The following is a 19,633-nucleotide window of genomic DNA, read 5'->3' as shown; positions in this document are numbered from 1 at the left end:
TCCCCAGTGTCCTGGCCAATATTTATATCTCAGCCAACATCGCTAAAATGATTTGGTCATGATCACATCGCTTTTTGTGGGATCTTGCTGTGTGCAAATTGGCTGCTGCGTTTCCTACATGACAACACTCCAAAAGTACTTCATTGGCTGTAAAGCACTTTAGGAAGTCCTGAAGTCGTGAAAGGCGCTATAGAAATGCAAGTCTTACCTTTCTTTCTCCAAGTGTTGCTCTCCCAGTATCCATGTGAGTTATGGAAAGGCACCTATAGATTGTCAGTTCAATGCAGTACTGAGGGAGTGCTGCATTGTCGGAGGTACTGGCCTTTGGGTGAGATGTTAAACCAAGTTCATATTGGCCTGTTCTAATGGATGCAGGCATACATTAAAGATACCAAAGCACCAATCGAAGAGAAGGGGAGTTTTGCTGGCACCCTGGCACAATATTCCTCTCACATTCGACACCACCAAAAACTAATTATTTACTTATTCATCTCATTGCCGCTCGTGGGATCTTGCTGTGTGCAAATTGGCTGCCATGTTTGCCTACAGGTGTCAGCTGTGGCTCAGTGGGCAGCACTCTTGCCCGAGTCTGAAGCTTGTGGGATCAGGTCCCGCTCCAGAGACTTGAGCACAAAAATCTGGGCTGACACTCCCAGTGCAGTGCTGAAGGAGTGCTGCACTGTCGGAGGTGCAGTCTTTCGGATGAGACATTAAACCGAGGCCCCATCTGAACCCTCAGGTGGATGTTAAAGATCCCATGACACAAAGAAGAGCAGGGGAATTATCCTGGTGTCCTGGGGCCAATATTTATCCCTCAATCAACATCACTAAAACAGATTATCTGGTCATTATCACATTGCTGTTTGTGGGAGCTTGCTGTGCACAAATTGGCTGCCGTTTTTCCTACATTACAACAGTGACTACACTTCAAAAAGTACTTCATTGGCTGTAAAGCGCTTTGGGAGGTGCTGAGGGTGTGAAAAGCGCTATAGAAATGCAAGTCTGTCTTTTTAGTCAACGAGTGTCTGCACTTCAAAAAGTAACAAATTCCACATGCAGTGCTTTGTAACATTTCTGTTGTCTGTGATATAAATGCGAATACTCTCCAGTCCCACTCTCACATCAAGCGGCGTATTTAGAAGTTAATATGAGACAGGACGCTTGAAAAATTCTAATAAAACTTTATTTAAAAAAAATATCCAAATTGCTCAGCAAACAGCGATAAACAACAAAAAAACTTTATTCAAAACGTCTGTTTGGGTGTTATAAATTATACATTTATTTGCTTATAAACCAAAAAACAGTGAGGTCTAAAGTCTATATAAAAAAAATCCCATAAATATTAGTTAGACAGTAATCATCATTCAAAGCAAACTTTCTCCAGCAGGTGTACAGGAGGCAGCCTGGAGCCAAGGATGAGTGGAATGGCGAGTCGGCGGGGTGAATGACTCCCAAGGGGGTCCGGGGGTGGATTGCGGTTCCAATAGTGGCTGATCTCTGCTGGGGAAGTGTGCGCTCGCCCTCAGCGGCCCCAGGGCACCATCAGCCTGGATTCCAGCCCATGATCACAATCGAGTGACCCTTGCTGGATTGCACATGTGTAGCGGGGGGAAACCATCAGTCCCAGCAGAGATTTGAGCTGGGCTGTGGTGCCTTCCATGGTCAAACAGCCTACCACACATTCACCATCTAGGCTCACCCTTAGCGTGGCTGGCAGCCCCGCGGGAGTCAGCACCTTCAGGAGGGGAGTGGGGGAAAGGGGTGACTCCGAACCAGTCCTGATCAACATAAAACATGTTGGAACCCATTTCCGTTTGTTGTGGCTGGAGGTTCCCGTCGGTCATTTAACAGCAGCCACGCCAGGTCGGTTTAATAATAATTCAGCTCGCCTGAAGCCCTGTGTGGGTTTTGAATCCGGCCTCCGGCGAAAGGGCTGCTCTCAGTTTTATAAAGTTATGTGCTTGAAATAAAAACATCACCTGAAAAGAACAGGCAGGGTAAATCAGAAAACATTTTGTTTTTGACACTGCGCTGGTTCTGGCAGCTTCCGAGGGCTCCAGTCCTTTCTCAGCCCCTTGGCTCTTTTTCCTTTCTCTTGCCGTTTCCTGCTGCACTAGTTTATGCCGAGGTCGCTGACGGCTCTCGGATACCTCACCTTGCCCAGAAAGCAAAGGCGGAGGTTTCCCACTTCTCTATTCCTCAGCCCATGAGTCCTCCCCCTAACAGGGAGGAGGAGAACCCCAGCCAAAGTGTTGGCAGGCTGTTCAACTACAGAGGGTTCACAGTGGAGCCGGACCCTGCCTTCAACTGATGCCCATACTGATGCATCCAGGAAGGCACCGAACACCTCAAGTCTCTTCGCCGGGAGCAAGCGGAAGCCAAGCGCAGGCAGCGCATGTCAATCCAAGCACCCCACCCACCCGCCCCTCCAACCACCGTCTGCCCCACCTGTGACAGAGGCTGTAGGTTCCGCATTGGACTCATCAGTCACCTGTGAACTCATTTTTAATGTGGAAGCAAGTCATCCTCGGTTCCGAGGGACTGCCGAAGAGATACTTGCTCAATTCCAGCGGGAATCACTGGATAGTCAGAAGGAACCTTCGCCTTCTGAGACTAGAGACGCTGATGGCAAAGGTAGAATTTTGAAAGGCCGTCCCAGGTGACTTCAACCAACCGTAGCACGGATCAGGGATAGTGTCAAGGACCTGACCAATCTTATATGGTTCAGCTACTCACTGGATAATACCCTGGAGCCAACGGGACATCGCCTTTTATCAGTCCCAAGTCCCAGCTTACAGTACAGCGATGGGCCATAAAAGGGATGGAGACTATGATCCGATTTATAAAGTAACTAGTAACCTCTAATAAACAATGAGCACACTTGTTAAATAGTTTGTAGCAAAGTGGGATCAACCACACAAAAAAAACGACTGAAACAAAATTGTCAGCTTACAGGCCTGAGCAGCAGCTCGTATGAGGTAATTATTCGATTCCTTATCTTCTAGCTTAAAAGAACTTTCACTGCAACTAATCCAACTTTAAAATGATCTAAATCACACCCGCAGTTGTTCCCCCTCCTGAGCACAGTGCAGTCCCAACACTCTGGTATAATGAAAACGAGAGAGAGAAAAGTGAGATTAATGTTTCAGCAAAATCCTCCATTAGGAAATTAAAGATTAATTTCCCAGGAGGAAAATCATAGGAGCATTAGGACAATATTGGAGATTGGGGGAGGGGGGGGGGGGAGGCTGCTCAACTGGCGGGCAAGAATCATCCAATCAGGTAATGAAGAGCCTGCTCGCTTTCTGATTGGCTGTGGGAAGGCAGGGCGCCGTGAGGACGGACGTCAAGTGATCAATGGAGCGAGCGCGGGGTCGTTGGGAGGTCATGTGATTAAACCTTCTGGAATACGTCCAATCAGAGCTGGCTCCCCTACCCTCGACAAGCACCCTGGTCACACCCCCTCAACCCGTCTTTGCTCTTTCAGAAATAACAACAGAAAACGCTGGAAAAACTCAGCAGGCCAGGCAACATCCGTGGAGAGAGAAATAGAGTCAACGTTTCGGGTTGAGATTTGCTCTTTCAGATGCTGACTGACCTGCTCTGCATTTCCAGCAGTTTTTATTTTTGTTTCAGATTTCCAACATTTGTGATTTTCGAACTTTCATTAGAGTGTAGAAGGTCAAGGGGTGCTTTTCTCTAGAAAAGAGAAGGCTGAGGGGTGACCTGATAGAGGTCTATAAAATTAGGAAGGGGTTTGATAGGGTAGACTTGGAGAGAAGATGTTTCCACTTGTGGGGGAGACCAGAACTAGGGGCCATCAATATAAGAGAGTCACTAATAAATCCAATCGGGAATTCAGGAGAAACTTCTTTACCCGGAGAGTGGTGAGAATGTGAGGTATTACATTTTGGTAGGAAGAATAGGGAGGTCACTTATTACTTGGAGGGTGCGAGTCTAGGTGGGGTAGAGGAACAAAGGGATTCCGTAGTACAAATACACAAATCACTAAAAGTTGCGACGGAGGTTAGAAATGCCATAAAAAAAGCAAACCAAGCACTAGGGTTTATTTCTAGAGGTACAGAATTGAAAAGTAGGGAAGTTATGCTAAACCTGTATCGAACCTTGGTTAGACCACACTTGGAGTACTGCGTACAGTTCTGGTCGCCATATTATAAAAAGGATATAGAGGCACTGGAGAGGGATCAGAGAAGATTTACAAGGATGATACCAGAAATGCGAGGGTATACATATCAGGAAAGGATGAACAGGCTGGGTCTCTTTTCTCTTGAAAAAAGGCTGGGGGTTGACCTAATAGAGGTCTTTAAAATTATGAAAATTTTTGATAGTGGATAGAGAGAAAATGTTTCTACTTGTGGAGAAGAGCATAACTAAAGGCCATCAATATAAGAGTCACCAAGAAATCCAATAGGGAATTCAGGAGAAACTTCTTTACCCAGAGAGTGGTGAGAATGTGGAACTCGCTACCACAGGGAGTGGTTGAAGCAAATAGTATAGATGCCTTTAAGGGGAGGCTAGACAAGCATATGAGGGAGAAGGGAATAGAGGGTTATTCTGATAGTGTTAGATGAGGAAAGACGGGAGGAGGATCGAGTGGAGCATAAATGCCGGCATGGACTGGTTGGGCCGAATGGCCTGTTTCTGTGCTGTATATCCCATGAAATCCTGTGTAGAATGTGGAACTCGCTGCCACAGGGAGTGGTTGAGGCGAATAGTATTGATGCATTTAAGGGGAAGCTAGATAAACACATGCAAGAGAAAGGAATAGAAGGATATGCTGATAGGGTGAGAAGCGGGTGGGAGGAGGCTCGTGTGCAGCATAAACACCGGCACGGACCAGTAGAGCCGAATGGCCTGTTTCTGTGCTGCACATTCTATGCAAGGGGTGACCTGATAAGAGGCCTTCCAAGATGGTGAAAGATTATGATGAGTAGATAGTGGTACATCGCTCTCACTGGTGGGTGAGGCATTAATGATGGGGGCTCAAAATTAAGAGAACCAGAAAAAGAGTTGCTGTGCAATCGCAGACACTCTCTCCTATCTTCAGTCTTTCTTCCTACTGTGCAACGCCTCATTAACATGTACATTTGTTATCAGTGTTTACAAACCCCATTTTCTTTTCATAGTTCTTTTTAAATTGTATCTCACTCTGCACGTTGGAAAATTGTTATTAAATGAGAGTGTGAACGCAGGCGGGACCTTACGCACTGAATTATCACACTTACTCTCCCCCGCCAACCCCCCCCCACCGCCCCCACACCGGGACCCCTGACCATGTTTTAGATCAGTCTGGTTGGGTTCAGGATGTGCTAAGGAGTAAGTCGGATCCGACTGGGCTGGATAGAACCTGATCTGGAGTCTTTCCAATCCAGACGTCAACTTAACGCCCCCACGCGCACCCCACCCCCCCAAAAAAAGTTAAAAATTGAAACAAAAATTCAAAACCTGATTCAGATTTTGAAGCCTTGATCTATACAATAAATTACAATGACTACTGACACCGCAAAGGTTTGCATTCTGACAGCTCACTGCCCTTCAGTTGTAGCCCAGGTATCTCTCAGATACCCTCAATGGTATACACCTGGCATTTGTAACATTCGGTCACTATATATATGTATTTATCTGTATATATAGATATATATTTGACCATTTCAAACTTGTAAAATATTATAGACAATGTGTCATTACTAGATCAAATACAAAAGATATTTGCATAATTATCAATACACAACGATTACAAACTTTCCAGACATTTACACTCCTTGGCATTTTGATCTCCACGACTGACGCTATAGTTCAATACTTTACATTCTCATGTCTCTCTCAGCCAATTGCTTGAACCTGTATTATGAGGGTCACCTTTCGCACTCCACTGAACTGGCTGTTTAAGGCAGGTGGGGCACAGGTAACAAGAGAGACGTGTCTGCTAGAACGGTAACTAGGACCGCAGGCTGGGCTGGTTCGGGCACTTAGTCAGAAGCTGTCCTTTTATCTCCGGGACCTGGGTTCCAATCCAGCCCAGACTGATGGGTCGAAACTCTCCTCGATTTGCTGACTGTTAGGGTCGTGTGTGAAATGAGCTTGGGGCAGTCCGAATCCAGTGTCTAATGGCAAGCGCCCAGCATAAAATGGCTCTTGATTCGGCATTAATTACCACAAAACTGGTGGTCTGGGAAATGGAAAACTGTCGCACTGCTGCAGGAGAGGTAGGGTAGCGGGCACTCATCTGAGGGTGGGCTGAGTGAAGGGGGCCTTATTCTACTCAAATTTATACAGTGTTGTTAAAGTAGAGGTGCTTCACGGAGCAATGGATGGCAAGTGATAGTGGGACAGTTGGGAGCAGTGACTGTAAGCACAAATGGATAGGTTTCCTACAGTCTTTTAGAGGAGGAGCGGGAAGTAGCATGTGGGGGAGAGGGAGTAGAGTTTAGGGAAGGGAGTTGCACACAGAGGGCTGGAAACTCTGCTCCCAATGGTGCAGTATTGGGGTGGGAGGGGTAAATGCACCCGAGGCCAGAATCAGAGGACCAAAGTGTGTCAACTGGGATGTAGGGTTTGAGAAGGACACAGAGGTAGGGAGGGGCAAGGCCAGGGTTGGGGGGGTGGAGAGGATTTGTAAACAAGCACAAGGATTTTGAACTCAGTGCACTGCGGGACAAGGAGCCAGTGGAGGCCGTTGAGGACAGGGATGGCGAGTGAGCGGGATTGGCCTTGGCGGTGGAACCTTGGCCGTGTTGTGATCTCGCTCAGGGTGCTCAATGAATAAGGCACCAGGTACCCCAACTCTTTGAGTGCTTGATGATGACAACTAGTGCCGGATACGGGAAGTGTTCATTCCCCAGCACCAAACATCCCTTACCGTAAAAACACAAAACAAATCCATAATGGCAAAATTATAGATTGGGGGTAATTTTAACCTAACCTGTCCGGTGGGAAACTGACGTAATCAGATCGACTACCCGATTTTACACAGTGCCCAATATTATGTTCTGTTGGATATATACTTGAAACAGAAAAATTTGAAGGACTGTGGGGAAAGGGGCAGGGGGAGTGGGACTAATTAGATAGCTCTTTCAGAGCCAGCACAGACACGGTGGGCCAAATGGCCTCCTTCCGTGCTGTATCATTCCTAAGTCGATCGCGTCACGTTTGCCGTGGGAGCGCGTTAGGTTAACCTGAACCCTGCCGAGTGCATTCATCGAGCTCGTTCAAACCGTGTACAAGCTCCCAGCGGGTGACTGTAGACACTGGACTAGTCCAGCGAAAACTGCCCTCTCCGCTCAGGTGTTTGTAACACAGCAGGTTTGCGTGTGCATTTGGAATTTAACCCTTTCAGTCACCGACGGAGAGAACAACAACATTGCGTAGTTAATTTTTTTTCCTCGTGAACCCAGATTTCAAACATTACCCAGGAAAAAAATCACCACCAGAAGCCGCTCGGCCGCTCAGCGCGGTCCCTCGGTTACTGATTCACAGCACTGATTGTGAGAAATGTACAGCAAAATTATATATATATAAAAAAAATACACAACTTAAAAAAATATATATAGTTATACAATAAAAAAAAAAGAAAAGCTATGGAGAAATAAAAAAAGTCACTCCGATCTCTAAAAGGCTGTTGAAACCAATTAGGCCGGAAACATAAATATGAAATAACCGAATGAAATAAAAAATAAAATATCGTTCAACCTTTTCTGCTCCAAAATAGGAGCTTCGAGCACCAGCGAAATGTATGAAACTTCTGCTCAGCTTATCGTGGACTAAGGAATGGTTTGATTTGAGAATAGTTCAGTTGGAAGAAACAAAAGAGAGAGTTTGAAGAAAGCCCCGGGCCTTTGAATGAGCCCGTCGCACTATGAATACTCCAGGAACCTGGTCGCAGATATTGGAAGCTTGCTGGGACCGGCAAAGGTTCTTTTTTTTAAATATAAACTCTCCACCCACAAACATCTGTGTTCTGTTATTTAAAGCTGCTCTTTATTGTGACGCACTCCACATGCTGAACGAGTCTGCAGTGGGCATCGTAAATCTGTCCCTTCTCCCCTGTTGGATCAGGCTCCAGCTCTTTGCAATGGTCACAAGAGGAGGTGTGCGCACTCGGGTCCAGGTCAGGGCCCCTCGTTCAAAGGTTAAATAGAGGTTTCTTTTGGTGGCAGCGAGGGAAATCAAATGACATTACAACGGGTGCAGGCCCCTCATAGGGTCATACTTATCATTAAAACGTGAACTTAGCTTAGTTCCCATCTCTCCGGGTCAGTGAGGCAGCAGAGTGCTAACTGGAACTGCTCACCCGAAGCTTCGATGGGTACTGTACAGTGAGCCATGCGGGCCAGGAGGAGCTCAGGATCAATCAACCATCTTAGCTGATCCGAGACAGCTGGTTGAGGCAGGATTGGGCCTCCTCCTCCCTCCCCCACAATGGTGACTCTCTAGGTTGACACCACTTTAGCAAAGGAGCAGAGGGCAGAGACACCTGCACTGAGGGGCTGTGTACAACAGAGTCAGCACCTTCCGGGGATGGGGGCAAGCTGGAGCGAGAGGGCAGAAAGTTAATAAAATGGCAAATACGCTTCCAGGCTTCACCCAAACACTGGGGGGTCACCAATGACCAGACCATCACCCGGCGGCAGACGGGGAAGCCAAGGTATTATTTGAAACCAGGCTTAAAGAGCAATAATGAATGATTACCGAATTACCAGAAGTCAAACCATTCCTTGCCTTCAGTGCGTTCTATCTCAAGTCTGTCACGCTTTCACACGCAAGAGGCCATATTCCAAATGTGCCTCATGGCCGGACCCACGTTTCGGGAAATGTTTCCCAGTGATGTAACATGTTCGGAAAGAAGAAAATCGGCCCATTCGTCTCCAGTTCCTGTGGATGTGTAATCTTTTTCCTCCCCCTTTTACGTTTGTGATCGGAATTGTTCAGGCTCTTCCAATCAGATATTCGGTACGTAGAAACTTCAAGCCGGTGACAGCCATCCTCCTCGTCTCTCAACCTTTCTCCCTTCCATCAGACTGCTCAGTGTGGGTAAGGGGCACTGCCCAGTCTGGGCGCTAGGGTGATCACCGTTAGGGTGGCAAGAGGGATACAGTGCTGGGCCTTGGTGCCCTGGACAGGGGGGAGGTGGGCCGGGGGAAACACAGCCAGTGAGGGGGGGGGGGTGTTGGGGGCTCTTGCTGACAGTGAAACATCTAGGGTCTTACGAGAGCAATGGCTCCTCGGGGGAAGGTATCCAGAGGCAATGTTCCCGCTAAGGTACGGGCGTACGGCCGCACGGTAATCTGAAAGATCCCACGCAGGCCGCTCATCGACTTTTACACGCAGAAATTTAAAGGGACCGCACATTAAAAGAAACAGGCCGCGCATAACAAAGCGCAACTCACAGGGAACGTTGCCCAGAGGGCGTCCGGCGCCCGTGGGACTGAACCCCGATGTGAGTCAGTGCCTTTAGGAGAGGATGGGGTGGGGGGGGAGGGGGCGGGGGAGCACAAGCAATGCCATGGGGAGACCCCCCCCCCCCCCCGCCCGCAGGGAGCGCAGATCGAAAACGTGGCTGAAACACTCCCCGTCATTCTCCAATGCTTTGGAGGCAAAATCACGGGGATGCGCGCCTCATGGGCCATTTTTGCGCGCGTTTGTAAAAAGGTCCCTTTCACATTGGCACGGAGCAAGGCTGCCACGTCAAGCGACCGGGAAGGCGTCACCTCAGAGTGGAGAGATCGGAAGAAGCCGACAAACAAAGCCAATCGATGACGAGCGCAGCGACTCCCACTACAGACATGGAACGCAATACGAGTCGTCGTCCACACGCTCAAAAAAGCAGTTTGTACCGAACGAGGCGGCTAGTGCGGGTGCCCGCTTCGATTTGTGCATAAACAGCCTGTGGTACGACTGAAGGCTCGACGCCCGCGACTGGCTCTGGTTTGTGTGGACAAAGGGCTGGAGGTGGTGACTGACGGACGGAAGGTTCCAGGTCCCGTATCCCCCCAGCAGATCTGGGGCAGGCTCGCTTTCAGGGGCGCACTTTTGCCTGGGGGGGGAGACAGAAAGAGAGATTAACATCCACTAAACGAACCCACTCTCAGAACTTTCATTTCTACAGCTCCTTTCGTGACCTCAGGACGTCCCAAAGCCCTCTACAGCCAATGAAGTACTTTTTGAAGTGTAGTCACTGTTGCAATGTAGGAAACGCGGCAGCCAATTTGCACACAGCAAGCTCCCACAAACAGCAATGTAATAATGACCAGATCATCTCTTTTAATGATCTTGGTTGAGGGCTAAATATTGGCCAGGACACTGGGGAGAACTCCCCTGCTCTTCTTCGAAATAGTGGCCGTGGCATCTTTTACATCCATTTGAGAGAGCAGACGGGGCCTCGGTTTAACGCCTCATGCAAAAGACGGCACCTCCAACAGTGCAGCACTCCCTCAGCACTGCACTGGAAGTGTCGGCCTAGATTTTGTGGTCGAGTCTCTGGAGCGGGACTTGAACCCGCAACCTCGGAGGTGAGAGTGCTGCCCACTGAGCCACGGCTGACTCGAACGAAACACTCTTCAGATGTGGGGAAGGGAGACTGCATTAACGGTGGGTCTCCGATTCAAAGCGCAGTGTCTGATCCTTGCTCCTACACATCTGGATGGGGGGACGTGGCTTGTCCAGAGGTTGCCCCACCATTATGAAAACCTGGCGAGTTCTCCAAGTGGCTGACAGAAATAAATGATTTTTTAAAAAAAATTGAGGTTAAGTTAAAAGCGGGGCTAGTTTAACATGCTCTCACTGTGGCAGGCGCTTTGCATGCAGCAGGAATTCAGGCGCACACCAATCATGGTTTTACTCCCTCCCCTGCAAACCGCTATCACCAAGAAGAACAGGAGCAATGCCCCCAAGTTACACCTTGGCACTGTTCACCAGTGACCACCCCCCCTCGCGGTTCCATCACTGCTTTTCACACCCTCCACAAGGGCATGAAGGGCAATTGGAGTACCTCAGCCAAGATCAGCGCCAATCTGGACTGGAGCCCTGGCCCTCCTGCTCCATATGGTTAACAACCACCAGCCTTCTTCGTCCTTCCACCCGCCGTAAACTTGAGCTCATCCAAAACTCTGCTGCCCCGTGCCCCAACTTGCACCAAGGCTGCCCATGCCCTAACTCGCACCAAGGCTGCCCGTGCCCCACCTCGCACCAAGGCTGCCCGTGCCCCAACTCGCACCAAGGCTGCCCGTGCCCCAACTCGCACCAAGGCTGCCCGTGCCCCAACTCGCAACAAGGCTGCCCGTGCCCCAACTCGCACCAAGGCTGCCCGTGCCCCAACTCGCACCAAGGCTGCCCGTGCCCCAACTCGCAACAAGGCTGCCCGTACCCCAACTCGCACCAAGGCTGCGCGTGCCCTAACTCGCACCAAGGCTGCCCGTGCCCCAACTCGCACCAAGGCTGCCCGTGCTCCAACTCGCACCAAGGCTGCCCGTGCCCCAACTCGCACCAAGGCTGCCCATGACTTAACTCGCACCAAGGCTGCCCGTGCCCTAACTCGCACCAAGGCTGCCCGTGCCCCAACTCGCACCAAGGCTGCCCGTGCCCCAACTCGCACCAAGGCTGCCCGTGCCCCAACTCGCACCAAGGCTGCCCGTGCTCCAACTCGCACCAAGGCTGCCCGTGCCCCAACTCGCACCAAGGCTGCCCGTGCCCCAACTCGCACCAAGGCTGCCCGTGCCCCAACTCGCACCAAGGCTGCCCGTGCCCCAACTCGCAACAAGGCTGCCCGTGCCCCAACTCGCACCAAGGCTGCCCGTGCCCCAACTCGCAACAAGGCTGCCCGTGCCCTAACTCGCACCAAGGCTGCCCGTACCCCAACTCGCACCAAGGCTGCCCGTGCCCTAACTCGCACCAAGGCTGCCCGTGCCCCAACTCGCACCAAGGCTGCCCGTGCTCCAACTCGCACCAAGGCTGCCCATGACTTAACTCGCACCAAGGCTGCCCGTGCCCCAACTCGCACCAAGGCTGCCCATGACTTAACTCGCACCAAGGCTGCCCGTGACTTAACTCGCACCAAGGCTGCCCGTGCCCCAACTCGCACCAAGGTTGCCCATGACTTAACTCGCACCAAGGCTGCCCGTGCTCCAACTCGCACCAAGGCTGCCCGTGACTTAACTCGCACCAAGGCTGCCCGTGCCCCAACTCGCACCAAGGCTGCCCGTGCCCCAACTCGCACCAAGGCTGCCCCGTGTCCCAACTCGCACCAAGGCTGCCCGTGCCCCAACTCGCACCAAGGCTGCCCATGCTCCAACTCGCACCAAGGCTGCCCGTGCCCCCAACTCGCACCAAGGCTGCCCGTGCCCCAACTCGCACCAAGGCTGCCCGTGCCCCAACTCGCACCAAGGCTGCCCGTGCTCCAACTCGCACCAAGGCTGCCCGTGACTTAACTCGCACCAAGGCTGCCCGTGCCCCAACTCGCACCAAGGCTGCCCATGACTTAACTCGCACCAAGGCTGCCCGTACCCCAACTCGCACCAAGGCTGCCCGTGTCCCAACTCGCACCAAGGCTGCCCGTGCCCCAACTCGCACCAAGGCTGCCCGTGTCCCAACTCGCACCAAGGCTGCCCGTGCCCCAACTCGCACCAAGGCTGCCCATGACTTAACTCGCACCAAGGCTGCCCGTGTCCCAACTCGCACCAAGGCTGCCCGTGCCCCAACTCGCACCAAGGCTGCCCGTGTCCCAACTCGCACCAAGGCTGCCCGTGCCCCAACTCGCACCAAGGCTGCCCGTGCCCCAACTCGCACCAAGGCTGCCCATGACTTAACTCGCACCAAGGCTGCCCGTGTCCCAACTCGCACCAAGGCTGCCCGTGCCCCAACTCGCACCAAGGCTGCCCCGTGCCCTAACTCGCACCAAGGCTGCCCATGACTTAACTCGCACCAAGGCTGCCCGTGCCCTAACTCGCACCAAGGCTGCCCATGCTCCAACTCGCACCAAGGCTGCCCGTGCCCCCAACTCGCACCAAGGCTGCCCGTGCTCCAACTCGCACCAAGGCTGCCCGTGCCCCAACTCGCACCAAGGCTGCCCATGACTTAACTCGCACCAAGGCTGCCCGTACCCCAACTCGCACCAAGGCTGCCCGTGTCCCAACTCGCACCAAGGCTGCCCGTGCCCCAACTCGCACCAAGGCTGCCCGTGTCCCAACTCGCACCAAGGCTGCCCGTGCCCCAACTCGCACCAAGGCTGCCCGTGCCCCAACTCGCACCAAGGCTGCCCATGACTTAACTCGCACCAAGGCTGCCCGTGTCCCAACTCGCACCAAGGCTGCCCGTGCCCCAACTCGCACCAAGGCTGCCCCGTGCCCTAACTCGCACCAAGGCTGCCCATGACTTAACTCGCACCAAGGCTGCCCGTGCCCTAACTCGCACCAAGGCTGCCCGTGCCCCCAACTCGCACCAAGGCTGCCCCGTGCCCCAACTCGCACCAAGGCTGCCCGTGCCCCAACTCGCACCAAGGCTGCCCGTGCCCCAACTCGCACCAAGGCTGCCCCGTGCCCCAACTCGCACCAAGGCTGCCCGCGTCCCAACTCGCACCAAGGCTGCCCGTGCCCCAACTCGCACCAAGGCTGCCTGTGTCCCAACTCGCACCAAGGCTGCCCGTGCCCCAACTCGCACCAAGGCTGCCCGCGTCCCAACTCGCACCAAGGCTGCCCGTGTCCCAACTCGCACCAAGGCTGCCTGTGTCCCAACTCGCACCAAGGTTGCCCGCGTCCCAACTCGCACCAAGGCTGCCCCGTGCCCCAACTCGCACCAAGGCTGCCCGCGTCCCAACTCGCACCAAGGCTGCCCGTGTCCCAACTCGCACCAAGGCTGCCCCGTGCCCCAACTCGCACCAAGGCTGCCCGTACCCCAACTCGCACCAAGGCTGCCCCGTACCCCAACTCGCACCAAGGCTGCCCGTGCCCCAACTCGCACCAAGGCTGCCCGTGCCCCAACTCGCACCAAGGCTGCCCGTGTCCCAACTCGCACCAAGGCTGCCTGTGTCCCAACTCGCACCAAGGCTGCCCGTGTCCCAACTCGCATCAAGGCTGCCCGTGTCCCAACTCGCACCAAGGCTGCCCGTGTCCCAACTCGCACCAAGGCTGCCCGTGTCCCAACTCGCACCAAGGCTGCCTGTGTCCCAACTCGCACCAAGGCTGCCCCGTGCCCCAACTCGCACCAAGGCTGCCCCGTGCCCCAACTCGCACCAAGGCTGCCCGTGACCTAACTCGCACCAAGGCTGCCCGTGTCCCAACTCGCACCAAGGCTGCCCGTGTCCCAACTCGCACCAAGGCTGCCCGTGTCCCAACTCGCACCAAGGCTGCCCGTGTCCCAACTCGCACCACGGCTGCCCGTGCCCCAACTCGCACCAAGGCTGCCCGTGTCCCAACTCGCACCAAGGCTGCCCCGTGCCCTAACTCGCACCAAGGCTGCCCGTGCCCCAACTCGCACCAAGGCTGCCCGTGTCCCAACTCGCACCAAGGCTGCCCCGTACCCCAACTCGCACCAAGGCTGCCCGTGCCCCAACTCGCACCAAGGCTGCCCGTGCCCCAACTCGCACCAAGGCTGCCCCGTGCCCTAACTCGCACCAAGGCTGCCCGTGCCCCAACTCGCACCAAGTCCCATTCACTCATCTCCCCTGTGCTTGCTGACCTACATTGACTACTGGCACTGCAACACCTCGATTTCAAAATTCTCATCCTGGTTTACAAACCCCTCCATGGCCTCGCCCCGCCCTACCTCTGGAACCCCCTCCAGCCCCACAACCAACGTTCCCTCTAAGCTGCGCGCGTGCATGGCTGCGCAGTCATCTGCAAGGTACCGCGTCGGCCGCTCACAAGCTTTTCCATCTGAAATACCGCGGAGGCAAAGAAATTTAAAGGAAATAAACAGGCCGCGCAAAACAAAGACAGTTTAGAGGGAACATTGCCGACAGCCCTCAGATATCTGCACTCCTCCAATTATGGCTTCTTGTGCATTCCCGATTCTGATCTCTCCACAGGCAGGTAAGGGGACCCCAGGTGCAGTGCTGGAGGAGCCTCAGCCTTTGCTCTTGTCCAACAGGTATGAGGCTCTTGCTGCCTGTGTGGATGAGGGAAAAGCCTGCAGAATGGATGAGCACGCTGACCATGGCACCTTGGTGCAGGAGGCCATTCAAGTGGGGGAATGAAAGGGACTGTAGTTGTGATAGGGAACAGTATAGTCAGGGGGGCAGATACTGTTCTCCGCTGCCACGACAGAGAGTTCCGAAGGTTGCGCTGCCTGCCCGGTGCCAGGGTTAAAGACATCTCCGCACGGCTGGAGGAGAACTTGGAGTGGGAGGGGGAGGATCCAGTTGTCGTGGTCCACATAGGAACCAACGACATAGGTAGAACTAGGAATGAGGTTCTGCTGAGGGAGTTTGAGGAGCTAGGATCCAAATTAAAAAGCAAAACCTCATGCGCAAATTGGCATAGCGACAAACAGATTAGAGATTTAAATGCATGGCTCAAAGAGTGGTGTGAGAGGAAGGGGTTTCAGTTCATGGGGCACTGGCACCAGTACTGGGGGAAAGAGGGAGCTGTTCCGTTGGGATGGGCTCCACTTAAACTGGGCTGGGACCAGTGTCCTGGCAAACCGAGTAACTAGGGCAGTAGACAGTGCTTTAAACAAATGAAGGGGGGGTGGGAGGATTCAGGAAAGAGTAAATTTAAAAGTAGCGAGAGAAATGTCAAGGCTCTAGAGCAGAGTAGAGTTTTGGGTAAAAATAAGCAGAGTGGGTCAGGAAGGGACAGAGAGAGTAACAAAGGTAATAGGGCATCAGTGACTAAGGTGACATCAGGGAAAAATAGAAATAAGTCAAAGCTAAAGGCACCATATCTGAATGCGCAAAGCATTCGCAACAAAATAGATGAATTAATAACAGATAGAAATTAACAGGTTTGATCTAATAGCCATAACGGAGACATGGTTGCAATGTGGCCAAGGTTGGGAACTAAATATTCCAGGATACTTAACTTTCAGAAGAGATAGGCAAAATGGAAAAGGAGGAGGGGTAGCCCTGATAATAAAGGATGGGATAAAGACAGTAGAAAGGATTTTAGTTCCGAAAATCAAGACGTGGAATCCGTTTGGGTGGAGCTAAGAAACAGCAAGGGGCAGAAAACATTGGTGGGAGTTGTTTATAGGCCCCCAAACAGTAGTTGTAATGTAGGGCAGAGTGTAAATCAGGAAATTAGAGTCACATGTAACAAGGGTAATACAGTAATCATGGGGGACTTTAATCTACATATAGACTGGGCAAACCAAATTTGTAGTAACAGTGTGGAGGACGAATTCATGGAATGTATGCAAGATAGTTTTCGAGATCGGTATGTTGAGGAACCAACTAGGGATGAGACTATTTTAGATCTAGTATTGTGCAATGAGAAAGGGTTAATTAATAACCTTGTAGTAAAGGGGCCTTTAGGGAAGAGTGACCATAATATGATACAATTTTATATTGAGTTTGAAAGTGATTTAGTTAAATCCGAAACTAGGGTCTTAAATCTCAACAAAGCAAACTACGTAGGAATGAGGGGGGAGTTGGCTAAGGTAGATTGGGAAACTACATTAAAAGGTATGATGGTAGAGAAGCAATGGCTAGTATTTAAAGAATTAATACATAATTTACAACAAATATACATTCCTTTAAGGGACAAAAACCCCACAGGAAATGTGGTCCAACCGTGGCTAACAAGAGAAGTTAAAAATAGTATTAGATCAAAGGAAGAGGCTTACAATGTTGCCAAAAATAGTAAGCCTGAGGATTGGGAGGGTTTTAGAATTCATCAAAGGAAGACCAAGAAATTGATAAAGAAAGGGAAAAACACAATGGCCCAGAAATTCGGGTCCCAACGCGTGAGTACGGATGGAGTACTCACGCGTGGACCCGATGGAAGTGCCGGAATCTTGCATGCACTACGCAAGGGGTTCAGAGGTCGAACGCGTGCGCGCAGGAGTCTGCGTGTGCGCGTTGAACTTCCTTTTTTTTCCTCCAGGTTTGCCCGTGCGTGAAGGCCTCCACTTGAAAAAAGCAGACGCAAGGACTTAATTTTAAAAGGTAAGTGGTCTAATAATTAAAATTAGAATTTTTTTTCCACAGGTTTATTATTTTTAAAGACGTTACAGTAAGGTAAGTGTATTTTTAGCCCCAATTTTTTATAAAATTATTTTTTTCAAAAATTTAATTTATTGTTTAAAACAGTTATTTAAAGTTATTTATAGTTCATTTAAATAGCGTGATTTAAAAAAATTTTTATTTCAAGTTTAAGTACTGTTTTGGGCGCCCAGAGTTTTCATGAGTTTGACAGTTCTTACTGTCAAACTCATGAATGAACTTTTGCATCCTCCGATTGGTTGCCCAGTGCTCACGTGATCCCAGCCGACGCATCGCACTAAGTACGCCGCTGGGTCACGCAAGCACAGCGCGCCGGGAGCTGAACCGGGCCACAGACAGGAAATCCACGCAGGCCCAGGCTTCAACTGTCGGCGCGCTAGGTAAGTGTAGGTCGGGGGCTTGCACCCGCGGGAAGCCCCCGACACGAATTTCTGGGCCAATATGAGAGTAAACTAGCGAGAGGCATAAAAACAGACTGTCAAAGCTTCTATAAGTGTGTAAAAAGGAAAAGATTAGCAAAAGTAAATGTGGGTCCCTTGCAGGCTGAGACAGGAGAAATTATAATGGGGAATAAGGAAATGGCAGAGAAATTAAACAAATACTTTGTGTCTGTCTTCACGGAAAACAACGCAAAAAACTTCCCGGAAATAGTGGAGAACCAAGGGTCTAGTGAGAATGAAGAACTGAAAGAAAATAGTATTAGTAAAAAAATAGCACTGGAGAAAATAATGGGACTGAAAGCCAAGAAATCCCCTGGACCCGATGGCCTACATCCTAGGGTTTTGAAAGAGATGGCTACAGAGATAGTGGATGCATTGGTTGTCATCTTCCAAAATTCCATAGATTCTAGAATGGTTCCCGCGGATTTGAAGGTAGCAAATGTAACCCCACTATTTAAGAAAGGAGAGAGAAAACAGGGAACTATAGACCAGTTAGCCTGACATCAGTAGTAGGAAAAATGCTAGAATCTATTATTAAGGACATGGTAACAGGGCACTTCGAAAATAATAATAGGATTGGGCAGAGTCAACACGGATTTATGAAGGGGAAATCGTGTTTGACAAATCTGTTAGAGTTTATTGAGGTTGTAACTAACAGAATAGAGAAGGGGGAACCAGTGGAGGTGGTTTATTTGGATTTTCAGAAGGCATTCGATAAGGTGCCACACAAGAGGTTATTAAACAAATTTAGTGCTTATGGGATTGGGGGTAATAGACTAGCATGGATAGAGGATTGGTTAACGGAAAGAAAATGTTATTTAAATTGAGACTACAGAATGCTGCGGTACAGAGGGATCTGGCTGTCCTCGTACATGAAACACAAAAAGTTAGCATGCAGGTACAGCAAGTAATTAGGAAGGCAAATGGAATATTGGCCTTTATTGCAACGCAGATGGAGTATAAAAATAGGGAAATCTTGCTACAACTGCTCCTATTATGTTCTTAAAACAGAGAGTAGGAATAAACGGGTCATTTTCAGGTTGGCAGGCTGTAACTAGTGGGGTACCGCAAGGATCAGTGCTTGGGCCTCAGCTATTCACAATCTACATCAATGATTTGGATGAGGGGACCAAATGTAATATATCCAAGTTTGCTGATGATACAAAGCTGGGTGGGAATGTAAGTTGTGAGGAGGATGCAAGGAGGCTTCAAGGGGATATAGACAGGATAAGTGAGTGGGCAAGAACATGGCAAATAGAATATAATGTGGAGAAATTTGGTAGGAAAAATAGAACAGCAGCGTATTTTTAAATGGAGAGAGATCGGGAAATGTTGGTGTTCAGAGGGACCTGGGTGTCCTTGTACACGAATCACTGAAAGTTAACATGCAGGTACAGCAAGCAATTAGGAAAGCAAATGGTATGCTGGCCTTTATTACAAGAGGATTTAAGTGTAAGTGTAAAGACATCTTACTGCAATTATATAGGGCCCTGGTGAGACCACACCTGGAGTATTGTGTACAGTTTGGTCTCCTTACCTAAGGAAGGATATAGTTGCCATAGAGGGAGTGCAACGAAGGTTCACCAGACTGATTCCTGGGATGGGGGGATTGCCCTATGAGGAGAGATTGAGTAGACTAGGCCTATATTCTCTTGAGTTTAAAAGAATGAGAGGTGATCTCATTGAAACATACAAAATTCTTACAGGGCTTGACAGTGTAGATGCAGGGAGGATGTTTCCCCTGGCTGGAGAGTCTAGAACCAGGGGTCACAGTCTCAGAATAAGGGGTCGGCCATTTCGGACTGAGATGAGGAGAAATTTCTTCACTGAGAGGGTGGTGAATCTTTGGAATTCTCAACCCCAGAGGGCAATGGAGGATCAGTTAAGTATATTCAAGACAGAGATTGACAGATTTTTCGATATTAAGGGAATCAAGGGATATGGGGATAGTGCAGGAAAGTGGAGTTGAGGTAGAAGATCAGCCATGATCTTATTGAATGGCAGAGCAGGCTCGAGGGGC

General features: G+C 50.6%; 1 protein-coding gene across 2 annotated transcripts in view; it reads right to left on the bottom strand.

Moving 5' to 3' along the window:
• Nucleotides 1–5,269: 5,269 nt before the first annotated feature.
• The window catches only part of atxn7l2a (ataxin 7-like 2a), a 61,016-nt gene continuing 46,652 nt past the window's right edge, over nucleotides 5,270–19,633 (bottom strand). For both annotated transcript variants that reach the window (XM_086010989.1, XM_086010990.1), the window contains exon 11: nucleotides 5,270–10,054. In XM_086010989.1, coding sequence (XP_085867115.1) covers nucleotides 10,037–10,054 — 18 coding nt within the window. In that variant the 3' untranslated portion in view covers nucleotides 5,270–10,036. The remainder of the gene's footprint in view (nucleotides 10,055–19,633) is intronic.

The sequence above is a fragment of the Somniosus microcephalus genome, chromosome 18, assembly GCF_052327205.1.
Source record: "Somniosus microcephalus isolate GS21.2 chromosome 18, FLI_Smic_1.0, whole genome shotgun sequence".
Taxonomy (NCBI): Eukaryota; Metazoa; Chordata; class Chondrichthyes; order Squaliformes; family Somniosidae; genus Somniosus; species Somniosus microcephalus.
The sequence above is the reverse complement of the archived record's forward strand: the minus strand, read 5'-3'. Positions and strand labels throughout refer to the sequence as shown.